This window comes from Euleptes europaea, chromosome 6, assembly GCF_029931775.1.
Source record: "Euleptes europaea isolate rEulEur1 chromosome 6, rEulEur1.hap1, whole genome shotgun sequence".
Classification (NCBI taxonomy): domain Eukaryota; kingdom Metazoa; phylum Chordata; class Lepidosauria; order Squamata; family Sphaerodactylidae; genus Euleptes; species Euleptes europaea.
This window is the reverse complement of record NC_079317.1, coordinates 84,925,035-84,946,011: the sequence shown is the minus strand read 5'-3', so window position 1 is coordinate 84,946,011 and position 20,977 is coordinate 84,925,035. Positions and strand designations below refer to the sequence as shown.

The window sequence follows — 20,977 nt, the reverse complement described above, 5'->3', positions numbered from 1 at the left end:
TGGGAAATCTTATGGGAAACATGGAGGGGAGTGGAAGGGAAGGCTTGGTATGAATTACATCATGAGACCTCAAGCCAGTCGCACACTCTCACCTTCCTTACAGGGTTGTCGTGAGGATAAAATGGATAACAATGTAAGCTGCTTTGGGCCCCTACTGGGGGAAAAGGCAGGGTCTAAATGAAGTAAATAAATAAATGGGATGCCTGAAAATTATGTGGCCCATTGGGGCCACAATCTACAAGGAAGTTGAGCTTCATCAAAATAGACAGGGAGCTGAGCAAGACTACATTTATGGAATGTACTCTAAATTCATAATAGCTGATGACTGATTTTTACCCAACAAAGGGTGTGTTAGCTTTATTTTTTTCCTCAGCTCTTAGGCCTCACTGCTTCTATGACCACAAGAGTAGTCTCAGGAAATGAGGGCTCTGGCTTTTTTTTTTTTACTGAGTAGGCACTGTACACCAAGCCATTTTTTGTTCTTTCTGTCCCCTTAGGGGCTATAACAGGCTCTTCCTTGAAACTGAGGTGACCCCTACAGCCTCTTATAATTTTGGGGCACCAGGTTTGTTTTAATCTGTAAACCTTCCCCTCTGTTGAAAGATGTTCTTAGGGTAGCAAGCGTAAATGTTTGGAGGCACTACTGTGAGGTACGTTTTGTACTGAGCCTAAAGAATACAGAGATCGCTGAAGAAGGAGCTTTAATAAAACAGCAAAGCAGCAGGGGAGGGAGAGGGATAGCAATCAGATAAAAAAAATTTTTTTTTATGGACAGGTTATGTGATGAGCTCTCTTTAAAACCTGTAGTTACCAGGCATTTTCATCACCAGAGACAGGTCTCACAACGCTTTCTTCTCCCATAAGTAGTTAAACCACACTGCCACACTACTAGGCAGAGCTACACACAAAATTGTCTGTTCCCATCCATCCATCCATCCATCTATCTATCTATCTATCTATCTATCTATCTATCTATCTATCTATCTATCTATCTATCTATCTATCCATCCATCCATCCATCCATCCATCCATCCATCCATCCATCGCGCTTATATCCCGCCCTTAGGCCCGGCAAGCCGGGCTCAGAGCGGGTCACAACATAATAATAAAACATCAATTAAAGCATATATTAAAACATACTTTAAAATTCCATACTTCATATAACAATAAAAAGACGGCATTTAAGTTCTAGTTCGCAGCCACTAGGCCGGCTTGGTCAGCAATGGACCCCCAGGTTGGGGGGAGGATGGGGAGGCCAGCAATGATGATAATGGAAAGACTTGTGGCTGTTCTCAGGTGTAGGCCTGGTGGAACAGTTCTCTTTTGCAGGCCCCGCGGAACTCATTTAGGTCCTGCAGGGCCCTGATGTTACTTGGCTGTCCCACCAGGCTGGGGCCAGGGCCAAGAAGGCCCTTGTCGAGGACAACCGCACACACTGCGGGCCGGGGACCACCAGTAAATTGTTGTTCACTGAGCTCTCTGGGGGGTGTACCAGGTCCTGTAGGTACGATGGTCCTTGCCAAGACAATTCCCAACTTCAACTGTCCATCCTCTCCCTTGGCAACCCTTTCCTCCCCTTCTAGCTCCCCCCTCCAAAAGGAGATTGGGTGCTGGAGCAACACTCCCATGGGATCAGGTGTGAAACAGTTGAGTGGCTGTTTTCCTTCTCAGGGGCAGGACAGCCTCCTGTCCATCACAGGGACCCTGAATCCTATCTTGATTAAGACAAGCTGGTACTGACACTGGAGATGGGAGTGCCTCATGCTTCCTTTTTATGCTCAGCTATATACACATCTGAAACCTGCATGTTCTCCCCGAATGAGACAGCCTTCAAAAATCAACAGAAGATACCAATCACCACCTTACTGCTGAACTCTAGAAGGCGGTCATATTTTTAACCTGAAACATTTCTGATCTGATTACCATTATGGAATATCATTGAGTATCTGGGCAAAGTGTAGTCAGCAATCTTACCTGTATTTTTATTTTTCCCACATATGAAAGCAAATCAACTGGACTGGGTGAGGGAGAGAGAAACCAGTCCTTTCCCCCAAACCTTCCTCTTTTCAAAACTTCGCATATGTTCTCTGCTGAGCTGGAAATCCGAGCAAAATTGAACGAATAGCACCAGAGCCCCAGCAGATGGCATCGCTGTGCAAGACAGAGAGTGTTTCAAGAGGCTAACTCTTGATGGTCAATAAAGCCATGGGGTTGTTCCATTCTTCCCTACAGCCATACCAAGCCCTAACAGCACTGTCCTCCAACAGATGTTAGAAAGCGATGAACCGCATGTCCTCCAACTGTGGATACTTCATTGGTACTGGTCTTGTTTTCCCATTATGTTTTACAAGCTGCTGGCACGCACTGACTCTTCATCTAACACTGGAACTTTCCTGCGGACTGCATGTTAGGCTCAGTTGCTTTGTTCACTACCACAGAATGAAACTGCTGTACATTTTTCAATAAAGTGATCCTGATTTCCTTTGTCAAACACAAGAGAGTTTGAAACCGTGTGCAAAACCACCCTTTCCTGGGAGTCTTCTAGATCAGTGGTTCTCAACCTGGGGCCATATGCCCCCCCCCCCGGGGGGTCAGGATATTTCAAGGGGGCCACAGGTGAAAATTGCGTAAATGGGGGGGCACGGCACAAAACTAGGGGGCCATGGAGGGAAGTGAGATGTGAAGAAAACAGAGAAGCGACCGAGAAAAGAAAACAGAAAACAGAAAAGAAAAGAAAAATCAGAGAAGTAAAGAAAATAGAAAACAGAGAAGTAGAGAGAACAGAGAAGTGACCGTGCTTCCCAATGGATAGATCGCCATGCGCACTCTACGGCAACATCGCTTCCGCTTCCTTCTCCATCCTACTTCCGCACTCCACCGCTGTGCTTGTATGTGAACTTTGTTATTTATTAGTGTGTTGTATTCCCTTTTTGTGGGGTTGTTTTTTTTTTGTTTTTTTTTGTGTAAATTTCAGTTTCCCAATAAGAACTGCATGTGTGCATTTTGTGTGGCTGTTGATGCTTCTTTGTCCCTTGGCTGTTTACAAACAAAACATTTACATAGCTACCTTTCTACTGGTAGGATGGGGGGGCACAGGAAGGAAACAAAGTCGGAAGGGGGCCACGGTCAGTAAAAGGTTGAGAACCACTGGGTTAGATACTCTAATCTGGAATTATGATTTCCAGCAGAGATTACATTTTTGTAATGGGCAAGTTCTTCACTACAGACATATAAACACTGCACATAAAACTTAATGTTTACACAAGGCTTTGTGTAAATCCTAAGCCTTGTGAGCCAGTATTATTATCTCCATATTGCAGACGGGGTGGCTGAAAAAAGAGTGAGCATAAGGCCATGTTGTAGGTATCTAATGCTGCTCCATGGCTAACAACGTACTCAGATGCATGAAGTAATGAAAAGGCTGTGCTATGGAACTTACCCTTTGCCCTGCATTTTCTCAGTTCTCGGTCTTGGATAAACCCAGCGAACATCTGAGATTCCATGAAGACCTCTAGAAAACGACGGATGCTCTTCGAAGCGACAGATTTACGGAAAGCCTCCCTCTGGAAGACGCGCTCGGCCTTTTCGTTTTGAGTTAGGAAAAGGGAATAGTGTCCAACCGTCTCCACAAAAAAACGGATGAAAACTTCTGATACTAATCCATTCAGGGTGTTGCACTCTGCAAGAAAGAGAAAATCATATGTAGATATAGACATATACTAGAATCTGCACAGCCAGTGAATTCCAGGAACCGCGTGTTATTGCTATGTATAAGCAATACTCCTCTTCATTGCCTTATACTGAATTCACCTAGCCCAGAATTATTGTCTCGTCAGTGGCTCTTCAGTGTCTCAGGCAAAGATCTGAGACACTGAATCTTCGCTGCGTGATCCATTCCTCTTTCTGTTCCATCCCATCAATATCACGGTCTACCGCTGACAGGGTCATTGGTAGGGCTGCCAGCTCCAGGTTGGGAAATACCTGGAGATTTTTGGGGCGGAGCCTGAGGAGGGTGTGATTTGGGGATGGGAGGGATTTCAATGCCATAGAGTCCACTTGCCAAAGCGGCCATTTTCTCCAGGTGAACTGATCTCTATCAACTGGAGATCAGTTGTAATAGCGGGAGATCGCATCTTCAGTATCTCAGGCAATCTTCAGTGTCTCAGGCAAAGCTTGTAATTAAGTCCTCACTGTCAAACTGTTTAAGTGAGTCACAGAAGGAACTCTCAAGAATAGCTGGCCTAGAATTCAATTGAATGATTTGTAGTGTGACAGAGTTTTGAAAGAGGGGTATTCATGGCTATTAGTTAGAATGGATACTGGTCATGCTGCATACCTATTCTCTCTAGTATCAGAGGAGCCTGCCTATTATTTTGGGTGCGGTGGAACACAGGCAGGATGGTGCTGCTGCACTTGTCTTGTTTGTGGCTTCCTAGAGGCACCTGGTTGGCCACTGTGTGAACAGACTGCTGGACTTGATGGGCCTTGGTCTGATCCAGCAGGGCCTTTCTTATGTTCTTATGAAAAATAATGTGTATCATCATTAAATGCTCCCGTGAACTGTATGCTATTAAGTGTATTCTTAGTGATGCAAAACACGCTTTTTGCAGTGAACCGATCAGTTTGTGTACCGTGTTTTTTTATTTCCCTCACTGGCTTCCAAGGACATGTGACCCCCCCCCCATCCCAAAAACACTCTGCCGTAACCAAAGGCTTGTTCCTTGGGCCCCTTACCCTCATCTGATTCACTGTCTGAATCCTGGTTGAGTAAATCATTCTTCCTCTCCAGAGTCTGCTCCAGAGCCGCTTGCAGTTTCCTAGGCAAAAGTGTATCTTCATCATCCATCTGAAGGGGTAAAAACAATCACGCTAAGATTTCGTTCTCCCATCCATTGTTTAGAATTTTTCAAATATAGTTGGAAATGTATTTAAATGCTTACATATTATTTCAAAATTTTGGGTTTCTGACTGTAATTTTATAGCGGTTTTAGTAAGAACAGAAATCAGAAAGGAACAAGAAAGGAAAATACACAAACATGCTTTTTTGGGAAATTAACGACAATCTGCTATTTCTCCAGTTACATGCAAGGAAAAAGAGTCACTCTTTCTATGTCTCGGAAGCCCACAATCACAACTGCCAGTTCAAAGTATTATGAAAAGGAAGAAGATGCAGGGAGAATTCCTCAGGCCCAATATTTCCAGGGGGTTATCCCAAACGTCTCCTCCACTGCAGGCCCCTCTATCCCCCTGGTAATTTCCAGGCTCAGGGAACATAGACGTTGCAGCACGTTGCTTCATTCAAAAGAAGGAAGTATGAAGTGGGCATTCTTCAGGAGGTGGCTGTGTGAAGGGGTGAACTGAGGTGAAAAATACCAATACAAGACTGGTATTCCAGGAGTGGAGGCCCAGGGAAAATCTCTTCTTTGAGGCAAAAAAATCCATCCTCCTTTCTCAAAGGGCTAAGCTTTGCATGTGTGGTGAAATTCAGTCATAGATGGCACTCTCAAAATGATTAAACAAATACCCTCAGAGATGAGCACATTTGATTTCCTCATGTATTACTTGCTGTACAACAGGGCCACCCACAGACAAAGTAGGAGTTTTTGTTCTCCTTGGGGGACACCCTGGTTATGCAGAAAGATGCAACTTGGTAAATTAACTGTCAAGGGGAAAAAACACAAGCAAAACCTTGGTGAAAACAAAATATTCTCCAGAAGAGATCAAATGTTGACAGCAGCTGAAAATCTGTTAAAGGGGAAAAGGGGAACGGGGAGAAATCAGTCTGCTCAATCTGCTGAGGTTTTCAAGAATCCTGGAGGGAGATTTGGAGAATGTGGTGTTATTTCCAAATTCTTTTTTTCCCCCATACAATTCCTTGGGGGCTCCAGATTGCATTGTATATGATAACCAACAGAATCTATCTAAAGCCCAACTACCTCCATTTCATTTTATATTTTTCCCTTTGTAAAATTTTAGAATGTAAGCTCTTCAGGGCAGGGACCTCACCCTCTAGTACAGGGGTGGGGAACCTTTTTTCTGCCAAGGGCCATTTGGATATTTATGACATCATTCGCGGGCCATACAAAATTATCAATTTAAAAATTAGCCTGCTATATTTGGTCAAACATTTAGCCAAGAGGCACGACTGGAGATGGCTCGAAGTGTCTGCCACGTAGAGCGACTTGCTTTTGAGCTCTGTCGTCCCCAGCTGGGCCCAAGAGATTCAGGCAGGGCAGCATCCTTCTGAGCTAGAGATAAGCCAGGACCCATGGAGGGCCTGACCAAATGATTTCGCGGGCCTTATATGGCCCCCGGGCCTGACGTTCTCCACCCCTGCTCTAGTAAAAACATCATGCACACTGATGGCGCAGTATAAATAACAGCAGCAGCAACATGACAATCCTGTGGGATGCAGGTGAAGCAACTTCCTCTGCAGTCTGAATCAAAGGTGGCAGACATGAGAGGAGGCACATTCCTACCATTCCCTCCATCATCATCTGCTTGTAGGGTTGCCAGGCTCCTCTTCGCCACCGACAGGAGGGTTTTGGGGCAGAGGTTTTTGGGGAGGATGAGGTTTGGGGAGGGGAGGGACTGGAATGCTATAGAGTCCAATTGCCACAGCGGCCATTTTCTCCAGGTGAACAGATCTCTATCAGCTGTAGATCAGTTGTAATGGCAGATCTCTTGCTAGTACCTGGAGGTTGGCAACCCCGCTTGGGTTGTTTGAGACAGTTCCCTCTGGTGTGCTGGGAAGAAATTTTGCAAGGTTTAAAATGTTATGAATTTGCCTGACATCTTTCCAATATCCTGCACTTCTGTGTGCTATTTTGTACGAGTTTTTTTTAAAAAGGTTTTCTAATTCATAATGTATGATACATATTTATTTTGATTTTTATAATGAGCTCTTTTTTTGGGGGGGGGGGGGAAGAAACACTGTACCTGTCTTATGAACCGATCAGATCCAAGATTCACCATCAAAGCCTAAAAAGAATTAACACAGAAAAGTTTTATCTTGGTGCTGGGAAACATATCTGACCCAATGGAGAGGAACAAACTAAGTTATCCTTTGCCTAATCGATAAATGGAACTTTTAATGTCACCCAGTAGCTTCAGAAAGAGTAGTATGTGCCTGTAATGTACAAAGCAGGAATTAAATCCTGTGTTGTGTGGAATGCCTTCCCCATTTACTTCTAACTAAGCAGAGATAGCTGTTTTGTCAAAACAAAACTACAGTTGGAAAATTTCTTAATGTCAAGAGTTATATCACCTTAAAAATATTCTGTTATAGCCAAATTTGTAGGCATTATGTGTGTGTTAAGTGCCGTCAAGTCACCTCTGACTCATGGCGATCCTATGAATCATCGTCCTCCAAAATGTCCTATCTTTGACAGCCTTGCTCAAATCTTGCAAATCGAGGGCTGTGGCTTCCTTTACTGAGTCCGTCCATCTCTTGTTGGGTCTCCCTCTTTTCCTGCTGCCCTCCACTTTTCCTAGCATGATTGTCTTTTCCAGTGACTCTTGTCTTCTCATCATGAGACCAAAATACGATAGCCTCAGTTTAGTCATTTTAGTTTCTAGGGTCAGTCCAGGATTGATTTGATCTATACCCCATTGATTTGGGGTTTTTTTTGCAGTCCACTGTATCCATAATACTCTCCTCCAATACAACATTTCAAAGGAATCTACCTTCTTCCTATCAGCTTTCTTCAATGTCCAGCTTTCACACCCATACATAGTAATAGGGAATACAATGGCATGAATTAACTAAATCTTGGTGGCCAGTGACACAGCCTTACACTTCAGAATCTTTTCTAGCTCCTTCATGACTGCATTTCCCAGTCTCAATCTCCTTCTGATTTTTGGGCTGCGGTCTCCCTTTTGGTTGATGATGGAGCCAAGGAATATAGGTATTACAGGCAGGAAAACATGAAGCAATTATAAATATCTGAAGGAGATCACATTTGCAGTTAAGGCAAATCAGAAGAAAACAGGGCTTGTTTTAGGCAAAAGAGTTCCATTTTAGGTCTTTATCTATTCTACCTGTGCTCTTCTGCCGACTTCAATATTTCAGTATTGCATTCATTATAGGCTGGGAATGAAGGAAAGCTCCCAGTATTAAAAAATGGCGCTGGTGTTATTTTCAGTTTGTATGTTGGAAGTAAAACATTTAGGTAAAAATATCTGCAGCCTTTATTGCACCTCTCTCTTGAGAATTCCATCCAGGATGAACCAATGGTTCACCCAACTGCTGGATTTATGCTTACCTCTTCTACAGGTAGCTCCTTTAGTTTGGGCAGTGAGCTAGACAGCAGTCCGACCAGAAATGGAGTAGGGCAGCAGACTATGTCAATCATGGAAGAGGGGAGGACAGGAATGAAGGTATGCTGCCAGGAGAAGGGGTACAGCAGAGCCACCACTGCATGAGAGCAGCTGGAGAGAGTGCTGAGGAAAAAACATCCAACATTAGCTTACATTTCTTTCCAAAAAACACACACCACCTTTCCATTTGTTTCTCAATTAAACTCAGAGACTACAGTCTGTGATCGGTTATGTATGGGTACTTTCACTCACATCTGCCCCAGGTCTGTCTCGGTTGTTCCTTGGAGTTATGCATGAGTTTTCTGTCCATTAGAGATGACCTCGCTGCCAGCCCTCACAAATCCCAGGACTTCCCGTTCATCTTTTAACCTGATTTTTCCCTCTTCCCTAAGCTCAGCCTGGGTGAAATCCCTGTGCATAAGGCAAAACATGGGACACGCAAGCTTGGTTTTTCTCACAGCCAATTACAAAGAAGCGTGTAAAGAGGCGGGGATTAAAATGCTTCCTGCTTCCTCAGAGCTCTTTCTGAGCAGAAGAAAGGCTTTTTAAAACCGTAGCTTGGATCCTCCCCCTTGAGATTGCACTGTTTTTTGTTTTTTGTTCTTAAAGTGCTTTTTTATGCAGCAATTGGGTTTGGGGGAGATTTTCTCTCACAGTAAGCTCTACAAAGTAAGCCAATTACAAGGCAGAATTTAAAGGGTCGGGGACTTGATTTGAGCTTGGAGACTGCTGGTACATAGATTCACAACAGGAAAGTGTGGGTCCAGCAAGCAACGAACCTCAGGTAAAACACCCATGCATAAACGACCTGTGACACTTGGGAGGGTTCCCTCCTTCTCAAACTAAGATGACTGGACTTTTACCCAGATCAGTGTGATTGAGCTAAGTACATTTTCAGAGTCCCAACATAGTTAGGAATAAAGCAGGCACGAGCCCTTTACCAAGGACATGATGTGTAAAGAGAGTGTGCATTGGGGGGCTGGGGGTAGGAAGACCTTGGCAGCAGACTCTGCCTTTGGCTTACTTATGTTCATTTAGAGATCAGGATAGAGCCTAAACATATACAACTATACAGGCACAGCATCCCCTCTGACTGATTGGAAATTCAGGGTACAGATTTATATGCAGAGATGCAGATCTAACCTCAACTCAAATAAGAGGGGGTCAGAGGCAGATTCCTGTTGTGATCCCCATCTTCCATTCACTGATTCTAGATACCACATCATCTGAAATGGGTTATAGGCTATTTTTTTAGCAACTGCAAATAGTGGAAATTCCTTAGATAGTGCGGATTCTGTGAGTCACTCACTATAACGCTTTTACAATATGAAAACGCTGGGTAAATTATTAATTCACCCTGACCTGGATAACCCAGCCTAGCCTAATGTAGTCAAATCTTGGAAGCTAAGCAGGGTCGGCCCTGGTTAGTACTTGAATGGGTGACCACTGGGGAAGTCCACAGCATGAGGCAGAGGAAGGCAATGGCAGACCACCTCTGAATGTCTCTCGCCTTGAAAACCCCATGGGATCACTATGTCAGCTGCAACTTAACAGCAAAAATAAAAATAATTCACTGATGTGCAAGGCCTTTTTGAGACTATAGGTGGCATCAAACTTCTTTTCAGAGACTTTTTTGTGATGTCTTTTTACCTTATTAAAGGTTTTGACAGAACTCGTATGAGGTGGTACAGCATACAGGGTACAGAGTGCCCTGGTGAATAGGATTGCCAGGTCCCTCTTTGCCACCAGTGGGAGGTTTTTGGGGCGAAGCCTGAGGAGGGCAGGGTTTGGGGAGGGACTTTGATGGCATAGAGTCCAATTGCCAAAGCGGCCATTTTCTCCAGGTGAACTGATCTCAATTGGCTGGAGATCAGTTGTATTAGCAGGAGATCTCCAGCTAGTACATGGAGGTTGGCAACCCTACTGGTGAATGACCTGGAGATGGACATGGGCGTGTGACCCTGTGACTTTTCCTGGATCTCTCTTTGGCTTTAGATACCATCAGTCATGGTACCCTTTAGGGCTGCCAGGCACTGTTTTGCAGTGATTTCGGTAGGCTTCACAGTATGATGCTGGAGGGTTGCTGCTCTGCTCCTTTGCCTCTGGCCTAAGGGGCCTACAAGCTTCCATCTTGTCCCCATGCTTCATAACATCTACACAAAACTGCTGGAAGAGGTCAACTGAAGATTTGGGCTGAGTTGCCATCAATATGCAGACGAAACTCAGCTGTCGTGCACTTCCAGCAGCTCTCAGGGAGGCTATGAAAACTGTATACCCGTTTCTGGAGGCAGTGTTTTTAATGAATGAGGACTAACAATATGAAACAGAGCCTGAACTGAAACATGAGAAACACTGGTGCAGCCTTCTGCTGCTGGCCTACTCCCCATACACCACTCACTGACTCTAGACACAGCTGAAAAGGGCTATAGTTTATGGATTTATGGATCACATCTAGTCAGAGTTCTGCTAAGAGCGATGATTCTCTGAGTCAGGTCGAAAGCACGACGTTATCATAACTCTCTTAAGGCACTTCTATATAGCAGATTTCTCTAGCAATCACTTCTCCAACATGGCCCTACATGTAGGCCATGTAGATGCTGGTTTGTTAGCACCTGCAAACCAGATGTGAAGTGTGCTGAGCCCTGTGGTGACCACAGATGTTCTAAACGCACTCAGCCAAATCAGCATGTTAACCGCCACTGAAGAAGCTGATGACTGGAAGTGCCCTTTTAGCATCCAGCGCAGGGTCCAGCTCAAATTCTAGCAACCTGATTATATTTTAAGTTAACCTGGAAAAATGGAGATAGACAGATAATAACTCCTGCTCTGCTCATCTTAGACCTAACATTCCTGAAAGACCATCTCCTCCTCCTCTGTAACACATATAGGATCCTTTAGAGCAGTGTAGAGTATGCTGTTGTGAATTAGGGTTGCCGGGTCCCTCTTTGCCACCAGCAGGTTTTTGGGGTGGAGCCTGAGGAGGGCGGGGTTTGGGGAAGGGAGGGACTTCAATGCCATAGAGTCCATTTGCCAAAGCGGCCATTTTCTCCAGGTGAACTGATCTCTTATCAGCTGGAGATCTGTTGTAATAGCAGGAGCTCTCCAGCTAGTACCTGGAGGTTGGCAACCCTACTGTGACTATAAAAGGGGGCTATAAAAAAAGACAGTGGCTGGTGCCAAGATCAGGGAATCCCTTCTTTCGTGATTCCCTGTGTTTTAAAGGTTATTGCTTGTCCTGCACCTGTGCAGATAAAGCAGGATATTCTCAGTATGTGTCCGATTTTGCGGAATGGCCTTCCTCAATCTGTGAGGCAGCTGCCCATCCTCCTGGCCTTCAGGAATCTCTGAAAGGACAAGTTGTGCAAGAGAGCCTTTGAAGGTGATTCAGGGCAAGCGTGTAGGGTAGCTTTTATTCAGCTCTTTTATTTTTATTTATCGTAGTTGTTAGATTGTGTGGTTGATTTTTTTTTTTTATTATGACGCGTTGTGATTTGGTGCTTTAATTTCTTGGAAACAACTTTGGGTCCCATTCTCCCCCCCCCCCAAAAAAAAACAGGTTAAAGTTATTTTAAACCGATCAATCAATTTCAATCATTGAAACAAATAAATAATTTGTTCTGCTTTTCTGTAAATCCTTCCAGGTGTGGGACCACCAGCGTGCATAAAGGACCACCTTGCATTCCTTATAGGCTTTAGTAAACCCTTGAAATGGATTTAGCTATGCAGAGGACTCAGGACAATTGGCTTTGGCCATGACTTTCATGGCTTTGCCTTCACAGGGTTAATGCTGATTTGTTATGAAACCGCTTCATTCCAGTACTGCTATCCAGAATGTGATGCGTTGACCCTGACTCTTATCTTGCTGAATAAAGTGTAAAGACAATTATGTCTTTGAAGAAAAGAAAATGTGGGCCATGCATCAGGCTCGCAGGCATAATTTTAAGCTCTCTTTTAATGATTGTGGTTTTTTTTTTAAAGTGTAACTGATCAACCCAATAAGCGAAAGGAGCTAAAAGCAGGAACACAAACATTCCTCGAGCATTCAAAGCATACTGTTTGCTTTCTATAAAATGCCCTTTTGTAACTTTGCCCTCCTCCTGCTGCAGGCAGGGCTGTGACGTCAATCAGCGCCACCGTCCTCCCTCATGTGCCATTCCCACGCTTTAAGGAGCTTTTTTTGCTTTAGGCCACTTCACTCGCTTTCATTTCCTGGGCTTCTAGTAATCTGGGTCAGGGGGAGATAGTTGGATAGCAGCATGGAGTCAAAGGCAGACACACAACCCCATGATGATCTTCTTTGGTTTTAGTATAATAAAGGCCGGGATTAGCTGGATTCAAATAATCAGGCCTGAGCAGCTTTGCAAGTGGCTTAGTATAAATCCAAAGGCACTTCACCTTTCAATATGTCTGCAGCAGAGCTTTCCATGTTGTTGGTCTAAACAAAATGCAGGAAGAATGCAGGGAGAGAAGAGACACTATATTGTACAGATCCGGTGCCACATTGCTTTGTGCGGGTTGTTCCACCCATGCACCACCAAACTCTATGTAACTGTGCCAATGGCAGAGTCCTCTTGCTTTTCTTCTCAATTTATTACTAAGGAAAATACTGCAGCTGCGCCAGCAGTAACTGTATGTATCACTCAAACTGGAGGCATGTGGGAGAAGAATAAGGGACTGAGAATTTGCTTACATCTTCAAGTATTTGAAGGGCTATCATACAGAGGATGGTGCCAAGTTGTTTTCTGTTGCATCAGAAAGTCGAACCAGAAACAACGGGTTGAAATTAAATCAAAAGAGTTTCTGTCTAGACATTAGGAAAAAAATTCTAACAGTTAGAGCGGTTCCTCAGTGGAAGAGGCTTCCTCGGGAGGTGGTAAGCTCTCCTCCCCTGGAGGTTTTAAAGAAGAGGCTAGATGGCCATCTGTCAGCAATGCTGATTCTATAGCCTTGGGCAGATGATGAGAGGGAAGGCATCTTGGCCACCTTCTGGGCATGGAGTAGGGGTCACTGGGGGTTTGGGGAAGAGGTAGTTGGGAATTTCCTGCATTGTGCAGGAGGTTGGACTAGATGACCCTGGTGGTCCAACTCTATGATTCTATTTTTAATTAATTGGTTACTATAGGCTGAATCTGCCCTGACCTGGATAGGCCAGGCTAGCCTGATTTTGCCAGATCTCAGAAGCTAAAAAGATTCAGCCCTGGTTAGTATTGGACGGGAGAGTACCAAAGAAGTCTAGGGTTGCTACGCAGAGGCAGGCAGTGGCAAACCACCTCTGAATGTCTCTTGCCTTGAAAACCCTAAGGGGGTGCCATAAGTTGGCTACAACTTTACGGGGGCGGGGGGAGCTGAATCTAGGCAATGCCAATAAATTTTATGCACTTCCCTTATTGAACAGGGAATACAGATGTTAATTATAATATCCAAACTTTTCCTTTTTGGCAGCAAGGGGAGCCCAAGTGGGAACATTTGACCTTTCATTAATATGGAGCAATTTAGCCTATTGGGAAATGTACCTATATTTATTTGTTTATATTGTTGGTATAGATGATTTGTGCCCTGACCTGGATGACCCAGGCTAGCCTGATCTCAGAAGCTAAGCAGGGTCAGCCCTGTTGAGTATTTGGATGGGCGACCACCAAGGAATACCAGGGTTGCTGTGCAGAGGAAGGCACTGGCATATCTAAGATAAACACCTAGCCCAGCGCAGCCCAATTCCTATGTACACAGAGAGGCATGACCGCAGCACTAAACACCAGCATGCATCACCACTCTGCTCATGACTAGCCCTTGTTTTCAGTCTCTGAGCCCAGACTGAAAACTGAGTCATCTCAGCAGGTCAACCTAAACTAATTGCAATCCCACAAACCACTAGAGGCTTTCTCGAAGTGTGATGAGTGGATGAGATGTAAATGACGATCTGATCTGTGGCTGTTAAAGACAACTCCCACTGCTTCTTCACTAGAAGGACATTTTTTACTGCAGTTCAAAATGAGCGGTTTCCAAGGAAGCTCAACAGGGACTCAATTGCCTGTCAGTCACGTGAAAATACAAAGCACAACGTTCTGAAGTTTCAAGCAGTAACACATTCCCGAATGCAATTCCAGATGTAGATCCCATTTCAACAGCAGTTATATTTATTTATTACATTTGTATCGTCTTTGTTCTTTCATGGAGCCAAAGGCCTAAACATGATCAGCAGAAGCAACATTGCTGCATCATGTACTTTCAGATATTAGCAGAACACTATTAGTTAACTTTCCATTAACATTTTTAGTATTCGATATGCGCTGAGGATTCCTACTCACATACTCTGCAAACCACTGATTGTATCATGATAACATGACATGAAGACATATAATGCACTTGAATCTCTGAATGTCCAACTTGTACGTGGGCCAAAGAACTGTAGATTTAACATCTAATTCTGATCTCATGGGACATCTAGGCTGGGATCCTGAGCCTAGTTGCCATTTCATCCATGGCAACGGTGGTCCTCCACTGTGCAGACCTTTCCTCTGGTGCAAGGTACTTTTGAGCTCACTGTAAGATGATAGTCTTGCATTAAGAGAAGTTCCTCGCACCGAAACAATTACCTCTCCAGCAGAAGACCGCCACAGCAATGTAGTGCAAGGAAGAAGAGTTGGTTTTTATATGCCAACTTTCTCTACCACTTAAAACCGGCTTACAATCACCTTCCCTTCCCCTCCCCACAACAGACGCCCTGTGAGGTAGGTGGGGCTGAGAGAATGCGACTAGCCCAAGGTCACCCAGCTGGCTTCATGTGTAGGAGTGGGGAAACAAACCCAGTTCACCAGATTAGGCTCTGTTACTCACGTGGTAGAGTGGGGAATCAAAACGGGTTTTCCAGATCAGATTCCACCACTTCAAACCACCGCTCTTAACCACTTCACCACGCTGGCTCTCCCTTATTCAAATAGGAGAAATTATGTCATGCATATTTTGTTAGAAGATTATTTTTCCTTGGAAATATCAAAACAAGAGCATGAGTCATTGTTGCCACCCATTAAAGAAAAATGCCAACTGAAAAATGCTGACTGAATAGATGTGACCGTGAGAAAAAATCTCCTAGTTGCAAAATATGCAAACACATGCATTCAGGGACAATGGTTATATTCAAAGGCAAAAAACTGAACGCACAGATTAGTAGTAAACCACAAAAGAAGATGACTGGGCAGCATTTACAGGAAACTCAGATGCTGAGGAACATTTAAAGGATAATGTTTCAGACACAGGAAATGAACAGCCCAGGAAGGTGACTTAAAGCCAAAACAAAAGCTGAGCTATTTCACAACATAGATTTTTAAGCAACTATTTTTCTAGAGCAACTGTTCTTCGTGTAATATATCCCAGGGCATAACATAAGCACCTAGTGACGTCCGCACCACATCCCACTCGGTGTTGCTACTTAATGCTCAAATTCTGTTGCAATAAAGTTGGTACTTCCTTGAAGACCCTGTTACGCAATAACTAGACAGACAATGAGCTTGCATTCCACTTGGTCGGCCAGGAGTTGAGCAGGCTTCATTTGAAATATGCTCACGCTTCTCCTCCCCCCCACCCCTCGCCCATTTTATAAATGGGGAGAACACGGAAGAGGCAGCACTCTGTTCAGAAAGGGGAGAAGCAGTGAGCCCCCATCATTATGTTCTGGAGATGGTCAAGGCAAGACAAGTGTCTGGAGAATTCTGATGACAAAGTATTAACAAAGCTAAATCAATACAACATTCCTTGGAGATATTTGCTAATGCGTAAGCAATTCTTTCAAGCAGTCTCTTTTATTTTCCTGTGAGAAATTTATCTTCCTTATAGTTTGCTTTGTGCAAAACCTAAAAATGCACTGAAGACCAAAAGTTACAATCTCATTTGCATGCTGACTTGATGGCAAAGAGAGAGCTATGTGATGAACTGCAGAACACAAACAAGGTTTGGATGATAAAGCTGGAATAGGGGGCATAAAGCAAGAAGGAAGTGCATACTTTCCACATCACATCAGCTAATTATCAACAATCCCCCCTTCTACAAAACTGCCTTAACTATGGTTACAATGTAAAGAATAACTCTTAACTCCTTAGTTCTTCTACCGAGTATTTTCTTCCCATGAACGCAAGCCAATATAAACTTCATGTTGAAAAGATATGAGTCATGTTTAAGGATTTATCTGGTTGGGTATTGTGCATGAAGGATTTAACAAAATCAATTATGCTATGATGCCTGGTGAGAATTGTGGACTTTGAAATATAATAACATGGGCTCTGATTTCTGTAGTTATCGTTCCTTCAGTTCAGTGGAAGCTTTTCCATGGGGCTAGATAAGCAATTAAAGGTGACCTCCAGTAGACTTCCATCAATGGACTGACAAAAAAATTCTTATGAAAATAATGTGTTTCTGCAGAATAACTCATTAGTGACAGAATTCTTCATTCTCATTATATGGATTTTTCATTGCAAATCTTGCGCCAAAGATGGTAGAAGAGTCCACTTTGTACTGTCCAGCACTGCGCTACTATGCCTGTCATTACTAGCTTGGACAGACACAGAACAATGATGCCATCAGCCTGTGAGTTATCCTGATTGCCTTTGTGCAGGAAAGTATCATATCACTTTAGCCAACACTTAGCAGTGGCACCAGGTAAATACATGGGGTTTCCCTATACCCCACTCAGCAATGGTAGCCTCAAAGTACAATACCTACCTCCACAAGGGCTGCCTTTATTATCAGTACAGAACAATCAGGTCTCTCTCCTACTAAAACTCATCATAACAAACGAAGACACAACAGTAAGTCAGCTCAGACAATAATTCTCAGTGTAGTATTTCATTATACAAACTTTCCTAACTGAGAGCCAGTGTGGTATAGTGGTTAAGAAGAAGAAGAAGAGTTGGTTTTTATATGCCGACTTTCTCTACCACTTAAGGGAGACTCAAACCGGCTTACAATCCCCTTCCCTCCCCCTCCCCACAACCCCTGTGAGGTAGGAGAAGCTGAGAGAACATGGCTAGCCCAAGGTCACCCAGCTGGCTTCATGTGTAGGAGTGGGGAAATAAATCCAGTTTACCAGATTAGCCTCCGCTGCTCATGTGGAGGAGTGGGGAATCAAACCTGGTTCTCCAGATCAGACTCCACCGCTCCAAACCACTGCTCTTAACCACTACACCACACTGGCTCTCTTAAGAGCGGTGGTTTGGAGTGACAGACCCTGATCTGGAGAACCGGGTTTGATCCCCCAACCCTCCACATGAGTGGCAGAGGCTAATCTAGTGAATTGGATTTGTTTCCCCACTCCTACACGTGAAGCCAGCTGGGTGACCTTGGGCTAGTCACATTCTCTCAGCCCCACCTACCTCACAGGGTGTCTGTTATGGGGAGGGAAGGGAAGGTGATTGTAAGCCGGTTTTAAGTGGTAGAGAAAGTTGGCAAATAAAAACCAACTCTTCTTCTTCTTGTGACTGATTGATACATGGACATCTTTGTTGAGACAATGGGTCGGGGGAAAATATTTTCCCCGCCTCCTTGTTGCTGCTCCAGCTCCCTGTGTTCTCTGAAAATCGGCTTTGGGGGGCTATGTGTCAGCTAGGCTCCCTGTCGGCCCCGGTTGGTTCCCCACACAGACAAAATGGAGTTTTTGTGCACTCCGTCCCCCCCCCCCGTTTTACACTCGGTCTCCCGCCCGACATCTGCACCTCAATGGAGACCCGCCCGAGTAATCGCTGATCTGATACCACGTCCCGCGGAACAATGTCGGGAGCTCGGGAAGATCAGCCAGTTAATGCACACGTTAATTTCCTGTATGCGTTGTCTTAAGTCGTTACCGACAGTTAACTTCTTAATTTCTTTGTATCCCAAACCTAATCAACCCCATTGTATTTACCCTATATATGTACTGAGTTTTCCCCATGCCTGTATTCTAGCCTTAAGTTTCTATGACTTGCTGAACTCGCTGACTTTCTGAATAAAACTTTAAACTCACTGCAACGTCTGGAGTAAAGTTCCTTTACAAGAAACACAAGTGTTGCTGAAGCCTGACACTATGAAACCCTCAAGAACAATACAGGACGCAACATCGAGTCTGCAGTGGGAAGCAGACGGTTGCAGAATCTCCCTCCTCACACACATTTTTTCCCACAGCTCTCACCCAGCGAAGACAGTGCAGCCATTGCGATTGTGAAAGCACCATGGAATGTGGTTGTGTATGTGTCATGAAGAAGAAGAGTTGGTTTTTATATGCCAACTTTCTCTACCACTTAAGGGAGACTCAAACCGGCTTACAATCACCTTCCCTTTCCCTCCCCACAACAGACACCCTGTGAGGTAGGTGGAGCTGAGAGAGGTTTAAGAGAAGGTCACCCAGCTGGCTTCGTGTGTAGGAGTGGGGAAACAAATCCAGTTCACCAGATTAGACTCCACCGCTCATGTGGAGGAGTGGGGAATCAAACCAGGTTCTCCAGATCAAAGTCCACCACTCTTAACCACTACACCACACTGGAGGCATTTAATGATCAAAAACTGATCTCTTTCCTGGTCAAAAGTGTGTGTGACGTTTTGGCATGATTGTTTCCTGGTTTTTTACAGGGCTGGGTCAGAAGCCGCTACCTCCCGGAATACTTGCAGCTGTTCTTCAAACCTCCCAGTCTCCACCGGGCATGAGGGGGCTGCTACTCCTGCTAATAGAGAGGGGGCATGGAGTCTGGCTGATGGAGCTCTACATGTACACCTAGGTTTCTCCAGTGAGGCGAACAGTACAGTCCTGAGGCCATTTCAGATTGGGAAAATAGCACACATAAAAGGCTTATGCATCACAACGTCAATCCAAATTTATTTAGAGAATAAGGGGGAAGGCATGGTAATAGAAATATAAACAATAAGAATACCAAACTCGTAGCATTACTGTATTTTTGGGTTAATTATTCTAGAGTAGCAAAGAAGATACTAAAACGTAATATAGCAGGGCCAGAAGAGTTATATTATGTATCGATTAATATTAATGTTTTATTAAAAAGCTTGAATAGCACTAAACATTAAGTATGAGTACAGTTTGGGAAGCAGATGGAATAATGATAAAGGAACTAAGTTGAACTTTGCTTAAACAAATGATTAGTAAGACTTTAGCGATTGATGTAAAGTATACTCCCTGAAAGATGGCACATATTGTATGCTTGTGAATGGATATTAGTATGTATGTTTGTTTGTATAATATTGAAAAATTGAATAAAAATTTGGAAAAACAACAATGACAATGCAAATTTGGCCGAGATGTGCCTGGGAATTAAACCAGCATTAAACTTGATATACACATTTGATTATGTAATCTGGGGTAAATGGAATAAGTAATTAGTTTCTCTGATATCAGGCACTGAGGCAGACATTTGACTGGTTGAGACCTGGGACAGCCACAGCCAGTCAGAGCAGATCACACTTAGCCAGACCAATGGCCTGGTTAGGTAGACCCTAATATTAAAAAGGTAAAGGTAAAGGTCCCTTGTGCAAGCACCAGGTAATTCCTGACCCATAGGGTGACATCATATTCCGATGTTTCCTAGGCAGACTTTGTTTATGGGGTGGTTTGCCAGTGCCTTCCCCAGTCAGTTTCCCTTTACCCCCAGCAAGCTGGGTCCTCATTTTACCAACCTTGGAAGGATGGAAAGCTGAGTCGACCTTGAGCCGGCTACCTGAAACCGACTTCCGTCAGGATCGAACTCAGGTCGTGAGCAGAGCTTGGACTGCAGTACTGCAGCTTACCACTCTGCACCCTTGTAAATATGTATCTTGTTATGTACCAAGCAATACGACAGATATCATAGCCCAAATAATTTAGATTCACTCAGCGGGTATCAAATATTAGGAGTGTGCAATCAGATATTGGCAACCCTAAAAGTCATCTGACTTTCCTGTCATTGGATCGTACTGGAAATTTCCAACACAGTGAAAGGCTTCTCAATAGTTTACTGAACCCCAATAATTTTACCTGATAATTATCATAAAGATCCAGAATTGGGTCAGGAGGATTATTCTCCTATACTGAGCCCTTATCTGGACTACAAACTCATTTGATTTGTTTTTGATTATTATTAGTAGTTGGCTTTTCCTTTTTCCCCTGGTGAGAGGTTAGTTATGAAGGGGGCATACTTGTGTTTTCTGGGGTCAAGGGGAAGAAGAAGTTGCCAGGGGAAAGCAGGCATGGGTACTGAAGGCCAACAGCCTACCCCAGCCAAGCCCCTGATGTAGCCAATGGTGCAGGAGGGAGCACAGCTGGGGAGGAGAAGCCATCCAGCAGCTCAGTAGGAGGGACAGGGGAGGAGACCGGGCATGTCTGGGGAAAAGACAGGGCTTTCTGAATCTTCAAAGGCAAATTCCTGGGGAAAGGCCAGGGGGGAAGGGGGAAGGGGGGAGAGGGAGAGGGAGAGAGAGAGGGAGAGAGAGAAAGAGAGCTGTCAACCCAAGAAGGAACAGAAAATGATCAAAGTGGAGCAGCCCCCCTCCTAGGGTTTCCACCTCCAGGTTGGAAAATACTGGGGGTGAAGCTTGGGGAGGCCGTTCAGCGGGGTGTAATGTCATAGAATCCATCCCCCAAAAGCCATTTGCTCAAGGGAAACTAATCTCTGTAGCCTGGAGATCAGTTGTAATTCTGGGAGATCTCCAG

The 20,977-nt window shown here is 44.3% G+C and overlaps 1 protein-coding gene across 2 annotated transcripts in view; it reads right to left on the bottom strand.

The window, feature by feature from the left end:
* Nucleotides 1–20,977, bottom strand: part of DENND2B (DENN domain containing 2B) — a 94,431-nt gene that overhangs the window by 3,150 nt on the left and 70,304 nt on the right. For both annotated transcript variants that reach the window (XM_056850706.1, XM_056850707.1), the window contains exons 14-17: nt 8,265–8,442; nt 6,940–6,981; nt 4,735–4,846; nt 3,440–3,679 (exon numbers count right to left, since the gene is read on the bottom strand). In XM_056850706.1, coding sequence (XP_056706684.1) covers nt 3,440–3,679; nt 4,735–4,846; nt 6,940–6,981; nt 8,265–8,442 — 572 coding nt within the window. The remainder of the gene's footprint in view (nt 1–3,439; nt 3,680–4,734; nt 4,847–6,939; nt 6,982–8,264; nt 8,443–20,977) is intronic.